This window comes from Heterodontus francisci, chromosome 27 (assembly GCF_036365525.1).
Source record: "Heterodontus francisci isolate sHetFra1 chromosome 27, sHetFra1.hap1, whole genome shotgun sequence".
NCBI classification, from domain to species: Eukaryota; Metazoa; Chordata; class Chondrichthyes; order Heterodontiformes; family Heterodontidae; genus Heterodontus; species Heterodontus francisci.
In genome coordinates this window covers 26,747,187-26,759,808 of record NC_090397.1, presented here as the reverse complement: position 1 = coordinate 26,759,808, position 12,622 = coordinate 26,747,187, and the positions used below count along the sequence as shown (strand labels likewise).

Genomic DNA, 12,622 nt, shown 5'->3' with positions numbered 1-12,622 from the left:
GCCTCCCCACCACAATCCACGGCATGAGTGGCTGGCAAAATCCAGCTCACTGTCTCACTGAATGAAACATTTTTTTCAAGCAAACTTATTTGTCAGATCAGCCTGCTCCAAAGTCCACTGCAAACATTTTTAACATCTTAATATCAGTGTAAACTAGACTAAAAATTGGCAGTTGATGTTTCTCATATCATTGTTCCAGTCGCTGTGAGGCAACTATGGAGTGACCTCTCCATGGCGCATGCCTGGGCAAGTTTATGGAGGTTGAGAGTTGCCCAGTCGTCAAAACCCCCCTCTCGGCCTTTCTGGTGGGGTCCAAAGGAGTGCAGGGCACGACGTTTGGCATCAGTATGGCTGCAGGAACTGCCGGAAACATGCCAAAGGTGACACATGACCGCCTACGGGGTTCCTCTCCGGATTATCTGTTAGGGTTTACTCCCTTAGCCTTGGTCTCTCCCGAGACGCCCACAAGGCAGTGGGGTTGTTGGGGCCCCTACACAGGTGTAGGATGGTGCCGGTGGGAGGAGGGGATGCGAGGGGGAGGGGTAGAGGGAGGGGGGTGCGAGGTGGAGCTGGGAAGGGGGCTGTAAGGGGGTGGGGGGGTGCTTTGGAAGGGGGTACGGGGGGGAAGATGGTGCGAGGGGGGGCGGGCTGGGACGGGGTTGTGAGGGGGTGAGCTGAGAGGGTGAAAAGGGAAGGGGGAGGGGGGGGGAAGGGGGGAAAGCGGGTGCAGCTAATAAGCCATTTCCTCAGTGCCCACCATCGACGTCCGGAAAGCTCATCCACATCCTTCGGGAGGTGAAGCATCTTTTGGCAGACTTAGAGGTGATTACATTCGCTATGGGTTTTTTTTTGCAGTGGTTTAAATAAAGGCATGCAGCATTGCCGACAGTGCGCTGCAGATGCTCTCCGAGCCATCTCCCGCGGGCGCTTTGAAGTTGCAGCCGGGGTGGGGGGGGGGGGGGGGGTGGGGGGAGCCGTTCGTGGATTTTTTGGGTGATCGGGGCACCTTTTCTCAAGGCTTCCCTAGGGTCCCGCTGCTCCTTCTTCACCTCAATGGACTTACCGCACGCCGTGGCTGCAGACACTCTGGGCGGTGAAGACAGCAGGATCGGAGATTAAAGTATCGACAGCTGTGCTCGTCAGTTTCGTCCAGATCAATTTCATTGAGAAAACAAAGCGCTGGTGTGGCTGGGGGAGGGCAGTGGGCCCAGGTAAAATACACTAAACTAACTGTTAGCTTTTAGTTAGGGCTAAAATGAACTGATTTAAAGAGCCAGGGGAGTTTAAACAGTTTAAGAGGGTAGATTGGGGGAGAAAACATTAGGAATGGGAGCAGATGGCCATGGATAGAGTTGAACAGCAAGGGAGCTTCCTAGGGAGCTTACAGCCCAGGAGCCATCTTGAGCTATGGAATATATAAACTTTTTTTTTTATCATCAACGTGATTTAGAAGTTTTACAATTTTACAACCAAAAGAATAAAACCACAAAAATTATGTGAATTAAATCTTACCCAGCAAAAAATTAGGTGTTTGTTCAAGCTCGAGGTGGTTAACATCCAACATAATGTTCCTGGGTAGATCAACCAGCACAAGGTCTGGAGCAACTTGAGAAATGGAAATCTTGTTGCTTCTATCAGTGGGGCAAGTCAAAAAATCCCCTTGAGAAGAAAACACAGAAGTATAGCAAAAAAATGTCAACTGCTGCTTTAAATGATGCTCATACAGAATCACAGAATTGTTACAGCACAGAAGGAGGTCATTCGGCCCGCCATGTCTGTACTGGCTCTCCAAAAGAGCAATTTACCTAGTGTCAGTCCCCCGCCTCCTCCCCATAGCCCTGCAATTTCTTCCTTTTCAGACAACAATCCAATTCTCTCTTGAATGCCTCAACTGAACCTGCCTCCACCACACTCTCGGGCAGTAGATTCCAGATCCCAAGCACTTGCTGTGTGAAGCAGTTTTTTCCTCATGTCACCATTTTTTGTTTGACAATTACTTTAAATCTGTGCCCTCCTGTTCTCGATGCTTCCACCAATGGGAACAGTTTTTCCCCATCTACTCTGCCCAGACCCCTCATGATTTCGAGCACCTCTATCAAATCTTCTCTCAACCTTCTTCTCTCCAAGGAAAAAAGTCCCAACCTCTCCAATCTATCTGCATAATATCTACATAGCCATCCTCTCCTACATTGACTCTTGCTAGGGTATGGTTGAGAACAGATATCTGAATGATGTGTGTAGAAACACCTACACAAACAAATCTGGGTAGTTTATTAACCGTTTAAACAACCTATACTTAATATATGGCTTAGAGTGATAGCAGTGCCGCAATTTCATCAAGGCACATGAGAGAAAATTTTCAGCTTAAGATCCAAGTCATTTCGAGATGGTTTGTGAGCGTCGTTGGGAAGGCCAGCCCATCCCTAATTGCCCTTGAGAAGGTAACGATTAGCCGCCTTCTTGAACCACTGCAGTCCATGTGGTATAAGTATACCCACAGTGCTATTAGAGGCAGCTTGATGCAACTGAGTGGCTTGCTAGACCATTTCAGAGGGCAGCTGAGAGTCAACCACATGGTTAGGACCCAGGCTGCTGTTTAAATCAGCCAATGAAATTAGTTACATCCTGTCAGGGAGTTGGCGGGGGTGGGGGGGTGGGATTATTAGAATCAGGATTAGTAACAAAAGGATTGCTGAAAAGGGCAATAGGAATGCCATGGAAATTAGAGACAAGTAGGCCTGACATCTATTATGGAAGAAAAATTAGTGTTTATCCTGAAAAAGGGTCTTCAAAACACCTAAAGAAGCATCAAGCAATCAAGGCAACACCCCTCCCATGACTTTATTGGAGGGGAAGAGATCATATTAGGATTCTTTAAGGGGATATCATTGCTTCTGGATAAAGTCAGTTCAATGCAGAGAGAGCCAAAACTGTCAAACATTACTGGTAATAAGATGAAGAGAGAACTGGATAAATTTGGAAGTTGGACTGAGAAATGGCTATGAAGTTCAACACAATTACACAGATTATACAGCACAGAAATAGGCCACTTGGTCCAACCAGTCCATGCTAACATTTATGCTCCACTCAAGCCTCTTCCCAACCTTTTTCATCAAACTCGATCAGCATAATCCTCTATTTCCTTCTCCCTCATATGCTTATCTAGCTTCCCTTTCAATGCATCTATACTATTTACCTCAACTGCTCCCTGTGGTAACGAGTTCCACATTCCCACCACTCTCTGGGTAAAGACGTTTCTCCTGAATTCTCCATTGGATTTATTGATAACTATCTTATATTGATGGCCTCTAGTGTTGCGCTTCCCCACAGAAACACTCTCTCTGTGTCTACTCTATCAAACCTTTCATAATTTTAAAGACCGATATTAGGTCACCCCCCTCAGCCTTCTCTTTTCAAGAGAAAAAAGACCCAGCCTGTTCATGCTTTCTTGATATGTATAACCTCACAGATCTAATATCATTCTTGTAAATCTCTAGTGTTTCTATATCCTTTTAATGATATGATGACCAGAACTGTACAAAGTACTCCAAGTGGAGTCTAAACAACTTTTAGTGATTTATGTATTTGTTCTCCCAATTCCATTTGTTCTTCTACCCCATTTTGATTATCATTTTCCAAGTAATATGTGACCTCTTAATATGTCAAGACTCAGGAATTAATGATCAATTGATAGCACATGGAGAGTGTACAGAAGGGCTCAGTGGGGCAAATAGACTAGTTAATTATTCTGTACCAGAACAGTCATTCCTTTCTGATATTCAGCCTTTTCGATTGTAATATCAGTTGGAGTTATGCACGGAGTAGCTCAGAGCATTCCATGAACTTGATGCATAACTAACATTTAAAAGAAATTTCTTTGCTGATAGCATCATTACTCGAGATCCAAATGAGAAATAAGCACAGTAGAATGAAGAGATCATCTGATAATATGGCTACTGATGGAGAAACAACTAAATTACATGTTTAATAGTACAAATTACATTCTACAGTTTGTCTCATCAATCTTCTTCTTCTTTGGCCTCCTTGTCTCGACAGACAATGGGTAAGCGCCTAGAGGTGGTCAGTGGTTTGTGGAGCCATGCCTGGAGTGGCTATAAAGGCCAATTCTCGAGTGACAGACTCTTCCACAGGTGCTGCAGATAAAATTCATTGTCGGGGCTGTTACACAGTTGGCTCCCTCCTTGCACTTCTGTCTTTTTTCCTGCCAACTGCTGAGTCTCTTCGACTCGCCACTCTTCAGCCCCGCCACTATGGCTGTCCGCCAGCTCTGGTGATCACTGGCAACTGACTCCCATGACTTGTGGTCAATGTCACAGGACTTCATGTCACGTTTACAGATGTCTTTAAAGCGGAGACATGGACGGCCGGTGGGTCTGATACCAGTGACGAGCTCGCTGTACAATGCGTCCTTGGGGATCCTGCCATCTTCCATGCGGCTCACATGGCCAAGCCATCTCAAGTGCCGCTGGCTCAGTAGGGTGTATATGCTGGGGATGTTGGCCGCCTCGAGGACATCTGTGTTGGAGATACAGTCCTGCCACCTGATGCCAAGGATTCTCCGGAGGCAGTGAAGATGGAATGAATTGAGACGTCGCTCTTGGCTGACATACGTTGTCCAGGCCTCGCTGTCGTAGAGCAAGATACTGAGGACACAGACTTGAAACACTCAGACTTTTGTGTTCCGTTTCAGTGTGCCATTTTCCCACACCCTCTTGGTCAGTCTGGACATAGCAGCGGACGCCTTTCCCATGCGCTTGTTGATTTCTGCATCGAGAGACAGGTTACTGGTGATAGTTGAGCCTAGGTATGTGAACTCTTGAACCACTTCCAGAGCGTGGTCGCCGATATTGATGGATGGGGCATTTCTGACGTCCTGTCCCATGATGTTCGTTTTCTTGAGGCTGATGGTTAGGCCAAATTCATTACAGGCAGCCGCAATCCTATCGATGAGTCTCTGCAGACTCTGCAGTCTCTTCTGTGTGGGATGTTAATACAGCATCGTCAGCAAAGAGGAGTTCCCTGACGAGGAGTTTCCGTACTTTGGTCTTCGCTCTAAGGCGGGCAAGGTTCAACAACCTGCCATCTGATCTTGTGTGGAGGAAAATTCCTTCTTCTGAAGACTTGAACGCATGTGAGAGTAGCAGGGAGAAGCAGATCCAAAACAGTGTAGGTGCGAGAACACAGCCCTGTTTCATGTCACTCAGGATAGGAAAGGGGTCTGATGAGGCACCGCTATGCTGAATTGTGCCTTTCATATTGTCATGGAATGAGGTGATGATACTTCATAGCTTTGGTGGACATCCGATCTTTGCTTGTAGTCTAAAGAGACCACGTCTGCTGATGAGGTCAAAGGCTTTGGTGAGATCTATGAAAGCAACGTAGAGGGGCATCTGTTGTTCACGGCATTTCGCCTGTAGCTGGCGAAGGGAGAACAGCATGTCAATGGTGGATCTCTCTGCTCGAAAGCCACACTGTGCCTCAGGGTAGACACGCTCAGCCAGCTTCTGGAGTCTGTTTAAAACGACTCAAGTGAAGACTTGCCCAACTATGCTGAGCAGGGAGATTCCACAGTAGTTGTTGTAGTCACCGTGGTCACCCTTGTTCTTATACAGGGTGATGATATTGGTATTGTGCATGTCCTGTGGTGCTGCTCCCTCATCCCAGCACAGACAAAGCAGTACTTGGAGTGCTGAGAGTATAGCAGGCTTGGCACTCTTGATTATTTCAGGGGTAATGCCATTCTTTCCAGGGGTTTTTCCACTGGCTGGAGAATCAATGGCATCACTGAGTTCCGATTTTGTTGGCTGTTCGTCCAGCTAATCCATGAGTGGCAGAGACTGGGCTGCACTGAGGGTGGTATCAGTGACAGCATTTTTCCTGGAGAACAGTTCTAGGTAGTGCTCCACCCAGCGGTCCATTCATTGCGTTGGTCAGTGATTGTTTCCCCTGATTTAGACTTGAAGGGGGGGGGGGTGGGGTGGGGAGCGATCTTCCTGATGGTTGGCCCAAAAGCTCTCTTAATGCCATCATACATTGCTCTGATGTTTCCTGTGTCGGAGGCCAGCTGAATACGACTGCATAGGTGTTGCCAGTAGTCATTTGCACAGCGCCTGGCTGTTCTTTGTGCAGTGCTTCTGGCTGCTTTAAGTGCTACGGATGTTAACTCGCTGGGGTCTTTCTTGTAGTTTAACAGTGCAGTGCGCTTAGTGGCTATGACAGGTTCCAGCTCTTCAAAGTGAGATTGAAACCAGTCTGCATTCTGCTTCTCACGTTTGCCAAAGGTGGTCATTGCTGAGTCATAGATGGCATCTCTGATGTGGGCCCACTTCGTCTCTGCATCCCCTGCAGGAGTGATTTGAAGGGCTTTTTCAAGTGAATTTAGAAACTTATCTAACAGCTGTGGATAAGAAATTCTGTTCTTATTGCTACAGTAAACTAGCTGAAGATATAGCCAATATCAGTGTTACGAATGCTGGACTTTGTAATATGAATATGTTTTAAAAGGTGTGGTTTTTAAAAGTTTGAGATGGAGTCCAGAAGGGCAGGTGACCTCACAACCATTCTGCTTAAGGACAAGACAGATCAAAGACTTTTTTTGAAAAAAAGAGACTCCAGGCGTTAACACCTGATGAACACTGGGTTTCACCCTCCCAGACTTTCAGGTCGTAAAACAAGGAGTCACTGATTCCGAAGATGGAAATGTACCAAGCAGATGTTAACACCTGGGAACAATGGAAGGCCCAGGTGGCTGTGTCAAACCAGACTTCTGGACTTGATAAATTTGACAAATTTTCTGAAGGCAGACAAGTTGTAAGAGAAGAAACCAGCAGTTATGTCCTCAAGGCAGGCTGTAAAAAGGGAACCCAGCAGTTGCAACCTTGAGAGAGAAGAGAGAGAGAGAAAGAAAGCGAGAGAGGGGACACCTGCTCTCAGAAGCCTGATATAGTAAATGGCTGCGAAGACTTGAACCTGTTTTGAAAGTTGAAGCTTCTGGAGAAGTAGAAGATAGCATGATCACCAGGAATGGCCTTATTCACAGATATCCAGGTCAGAAGTGCTCGGAGAAGTGAGCAAAGTGGACATTGATTTTTGAAAAGGTCTGGAAGATCCAACCCATTGCAACTGGGAGGAGCATGAGACTTTTAACCACAAAGGATTTCATCATCAAAAAGGACTGCATAACGTATAAGTGTGGTGTGTGGTTTTCAAATATTTTAATAAGTTAAGAAAATACCTTTCTTTGTAATCAGGTGAATCAACTACTTACAAAAGGATTATTTTAGATTAATTCTCACAAAACGTGAAATCTTATTATGTAATTCTTTAAATTGGTCTGTGGATTCATATCTCGTATTTTAACTAACAGGCTCAATGAGGTCATAATCAGTATTACACTTATTTAACATATTACTTGTGTTATAATCATCTAGTTTATGGTTGAGATATTTTTTAAATGGTCACTTTTAGTTTGGGGAAATTAACCGTGTAGGTGTAAGATAACTGAAATTCTAGAATTCAAAAGATTGCCAGACCACCCAAGTCATTTACATTTCAAAGATCTTTCCTTGTGTACTTACAGTGACAGAGTTAGATGTGAGAGTCTGAAAGCAACAGGTGGACTCATTGAGTGGAGAAACTGAAGCCAGTAAGTCTGAAGAGAATTGTCCTGACTTTGTTCACAATGTGAAGTTTTCATGTGACTATCCAGAATCAAATAGATGTTTTGGAATTGGAGTTAATTAACTTAAATTTCTATCTGGGACATCCTAGGTGTACAACATTGCAATGGAGATAGATGATGCAGGGAGATGTCTTGTGGTCAGGTGTTTTATCTCTGTGCTCTCTGACAGAAAGTCAGTTGGTACTTGGAAGCAGCTGGAACGAGGCGGAGAGAGAATCTGTCAAGAGGCTGGGAAGGAGCAGAAAGGCCATCAGGAACCAGGGGTATTCTGATTTGAGTGAGGCCCATTCAACTTCCATCACTATGACTATCAGTTACTACACCTCAAAGATGAAATTGAAAATGTTCTCTTTAAGCACAGCACAAATTCAGAATAGAACAGTCTACAATTATACTATGGGTTCTTGTCACAATTCAAATGTGAAGAATTATACTTCGTTGAAATCCTACCATCAATGCTAATTATCAAGACTTAATTAATCACATAGAAATGAATACCTTCTTCAGCTATGTCTAACAAGTCGTCGAGTAAAATCTTCTGGCATTCTTGATTGTCTTCAAAGCTATACATGGCATATTTCTTCAAAAGAGTGCCTCCTTCACCACTTATATCTGTCTCCAACAGGCCTGGAAACCATTCTTCCAGCAGAGAATCAATGTGATCTACAATCTGGCCCAACAAAATGAACCCTGTTCGTTTTTGTGCAACGGAAACAAAGCAGCAATTTTGTGATCACAGAAGGAAAGCAGCAATTTGATGAGTTTTAAAACATAACTTCAAAGGACCTACAAAGCGTTGTGCTATGTTTCTGATATTTGTTTGTATTTCTTTACTTTGCACTCAAACTATACCGGGGCAGGTAATAGGTACAAAGTCAAAATCTTCATAAAGTGTCCCAACAAAGAGACCTTACTGGATTTAATTTCCAACTGCAGCTGCCCTTATAACAGCTCAGCGGAAAATAGTCTACTTCTTATACAAAATGCTGGCCTGTCCACCCAACTGGAATTGGATAAACATTAGCTAAACATTCTCCCCTGACCCACCCCTCAACAAAATGACTAAATCTGAATGAAACGTTGGAAAGTAGCAACTTACCTTTCCTGCAGCACGGAACGGTAATTTTGAGAATACTCTCTGGTTTATTGTCCAATACAGCTGAGTCTACTAGGCAGTAGGCTTCTGGTGCCCAGATTAGGTAGACTCCTTGTCTCCAGTATGTTCTATTAGGACGTACAGGTTTCGCCAAGTCTGAAACACCACAGTAGATTTTATTGCTTAAAAAGCAAAGATACACTATGTATCATCATTCTTTGATGTATTAATAATTCCTATACATGTAGCAAAACTTCCTAACTTTTATTAATTTTATTTATTATTCAGTTAGCAATTCCTAGTAGGCTCTTTATTTCTTTATTAGCAAATGCCATGCTGGATTAACAAAATAATTTAATCCAGGAACGTTAAATGATTCTAGAATATTTTGAGATGCACTCCTAATAGCTATGATAATTACAATAACATGGTTATCAAGTTGAGAATATTAACAAAGGTCAATATTCTCAACATTATGAATCAAATCAAATATTGGTATAGCAGCAGTAAAAGGAAGGAAAAGCTGCACTGTGGAGAAAATACTAATGTCAAAAATGTTTCAACAAATTACTTGCAGGGGCAATACTAAAAGGAGGAGTTGGAATTCTGTAATGAACACCAACCACGAGAGGTTATAGTTAATCAATTCTCCGACACCATTCAGGGCACAGTAGTTCCCATCCTACCACTGGATTCAACATCCTTCAACACTAGCACACAATGGCTGCAAGTATGTGTTAGCTACAGGATGGACTGCAACAACTTATCAAAAACGCCTTCTTTCTCCTGCGACCTGCGTCACCAAGGTCAGGAGCAACAAGACCATCACCTCTACTTCCCCTCCAACTCTCAACATCCCAAAATGGACATAGATCAGCTTTCCTTTAAAGTCACTTGGTCAATATCCTGAAATTTTCATCTTAATCAGCATAATGACTGCAACAGGATGACTAAGATGGTTGATAAGTGAAGCCTTACCAGTGTCACCCACATCCCCCAAAAAACTATTAAAAAGCGCTAAAATGAAAGCAATATACTGCAGATGCTGGAAATCTGAAATAAAAACAAGAAATGCTGAAAATGCTCAGCAGGTCTGGCAGCATCTGTGGAGAGAAGCAGAGTTAACATTTCAGGTCAGTGACCCTTCATCATATATATATTATATTAAAAAGCGCTCCTTCCTCTACCAGTCATTTAATAGAATTTCAATGCCCGGTATCCCCCATCGTTAAAATATGTCATCAATAGATCAGATTCAACAAAAAGTGATGCTGACAATTACCCTGAGAACCAAGCATGTAGGCAGAAACCTCCAGCAGCCTGTTGATCAGTCTGGACCAGAATCCCATTGGAAAATACGGCATCTCATAAAGCCTTACTATTAATTCAGAGTTTTCACAATGTGGGAGTTCAATTACAGGTCTCTGATCAGGCAAGCTAAAAAACAAAATTCATTAAAAGGTGTGAGAAAAGGTGTATCTATCTCCTTCAGTGAATGTATTGAAAGGCATATAAAAAAATCAAACAACAGGTGAAGCAATTCCTTAACTGTACAAGTTAACATCCAGAATTTGATTAAAAAGCTGAATAAATATTTTAAAGACAGTTGGGTGACAGACAGAAAAGTACAAAGAGAGCATCATAACATAATTCTTCTGGTGACAAATGTAAATAAGGATTTAGATATACACTCATCATCAGGACTGAATTTTACCAGTCCTCCGGAGATGGGCTGGGAGGCGGGAGTGCTCGTGAAATGGCTTTGGGAAGGAGCCCAATTTCTTCCTGCCGCCATGGGCTCTCGTCAACGGTGGGAACAGAAACAGCATGACCACCTGCTGACCGGAGTCGGGCGGCCAATTAATGCAATTAATTGGCCAATTAATAGCCACTTCCTGCCCCCGCCAGCATTTTACCAGTGTCAGGACGATCCCCCGCTTTGTGTGGAGACCGCCAGGTAAACCATGCCGGCCTCCCAGTGAGTTCCCTGGTGGAGGGGGCCTTCCTTTATGGCAGCTCCATGGTCCACAATGGGGCCCACTAGCAGCAATGGTCGCATCGCAGCTCCGTCGCCACCAGTGAGGGGGGTTCACCCTGATTGCCGGGGCCTGCCTGCCTAGCCCCAGCACGGAAACAAAAACTTACCTTGGCTTCGAGGGTACCTCAACATGCAGGTGCCCTCTTCTTCTCCCTGCAGCCTCAGCAGCAGCCACCTTTATCAATGATGTTGCCAAGCTGCTGGCCCTCTGATTGGGCTGGCAGCTCTGAGGCGGGCCGCCCTCCTCAACTGGACGGCGGTCCTAGCAACGACCTCTTAATTGGCTGCCACTGGTAAAAACCCGCCCGGGGTCCCGCCATCCATCCTTGCAGGCTCAGGACACGCTATCAGTCCAGAAGGCAGGACTATCTGGCTTTTGGAAAAATCCAGTCATCACTGTCTATATTACAAAAAGCACATTAAAACCTCAAAACTACTGCTAATGTAACTATATGAGAACAGGGTGTACACACAAAATTCAAGTTCCTTTTAATATAGTAGTTATATTTATTCTATTCATATTCCTGCATCACTTCCATTTATAATAGGTTTAGATCCGCAACTTGGAGCCAAACCACACAGCCCCATGACAGATTATATCTTGTCTTCTGTTCACTTAATATCCTTTGACATACAAATAATAATTCATGAATTCAGCACATGATGACTAATGCGGTTTTGATTGAGAGTTACCTGCTTGGAATCAGTAATTGTTCCTCTCCTAAAGGCAATGCAATTTGGAATTTTTCCAGGAGCTTTATGTATTGTGACATGTAATTTTGAGGGAAACTGTTTTTCTGTGAGAGAAACTTCTCAACATCTGATCGGTAAATAATTCCACAAGGATGCTTTGGAAAACTTGCTGCTTTAACAGTCACAATCTAATTTCAAAAAAATGCATACAGGTTAATACTTATAATATTTTGGAGCACTTCCACATGAAATCAGAGTTTCAATTTTCAAACAAATAACTGATGATACCAGGCCAAGATCACTATGCACTAAACCCATTATTATGTCTCTGTCATGTTCCCTGTAGTATTTCTGACAAATCAGAGATCACATACCCATGCCACACTTCATTAACCTTGTGAGAACTATGCAATACTATCCATTAAACCAAAGTGAAGTTGTTATCCAGACTTTTTAAAGAAATATTCAGAAACGCAACAAGTGTTCTGCATTTTTGCATATTTCTGTAAAATTACTAGACAATAACATGGAACAAGAAATTTGTTTAAAAAAAATTGGCCTGGAAGGTCTTATGAGATGACTAAAGAAACACACTTTGAAAGATAAAAATTAAGCATCAAGTACAGTGTGAGGGGTCTTTTCATTCAACCTTTAGTTAAACACAGTGAAAATAACAAGCTCCAGCACACTCTCCATGCATTCATACTTTGCTGGTAATTAATGCAACAATGTATGACTACAGTTACATGCAGGCCTATAAAAATTAACAAATCTCGTCATTTGTAATGAAGCCCATGGATTTCACTACTTATATAACTTTCACAAATACAGTTATGCCAAGGTTTTCTTAAAATCCAAGCCCATGAAATTAAGCTCTGTAAATATTAGTGTGTGAAGATCTAACATCAAGTCCCTCAGTTAAAGTAACAAAGGAATTCCACAGGACTGAATTTTATTCAGGCACGTGGCGCCCTTTAAACTCAACGGAGTGCCCAGATTCAGGGGCCGCCAAGGAGGCCCCGCGATATTTCGTGCGGGGGCTTATTTAAATAGTGGGGAGGAGTGTCCGCCCCCGATGACATGTGGGGGCGGT

General features: G+C 43.5%; 1 protein-coding gene across 3 annotated transcripts in view; it reads right to left on the bottom strand.

Annotated features, from left to right (window-relative positions):
- Positions 1-12,622, bottom strand: part of lrrk2 (leucine-rich repeat kinase 2) — a 170,372-nt gene that overhangs the window by 39,096 nt on the left and 118,654 nt on the right. For all 3 annotated transcript variants that reach the window (XM_068059026.1, XM_068059027.1, XM_068059028.1), the window contains 5 exons: positions 11,530-11,717; positions 10,081-10,235; positions 8,802-8,954; positions 8,201-8,392; positions 1,513-1,659 (listed from right to left, as the gene is read on the bottom strand). In XM_068059026.1, the coding sequence (XP_067915127.1) occupies positions 1,513-1,659; positions 8,201-8,392; positions 8,802-8,954; positions 10,081-10,235; positions 11,530-11,717 (835 nt within the window). The remainder of the gene's footprint in view (positions 1-1,512; positions 1,660-8,200; positions 8,393-8,801; positions 8,955-10,080; positions 10,236-11,529; positions 11,718-12,622) is intronic.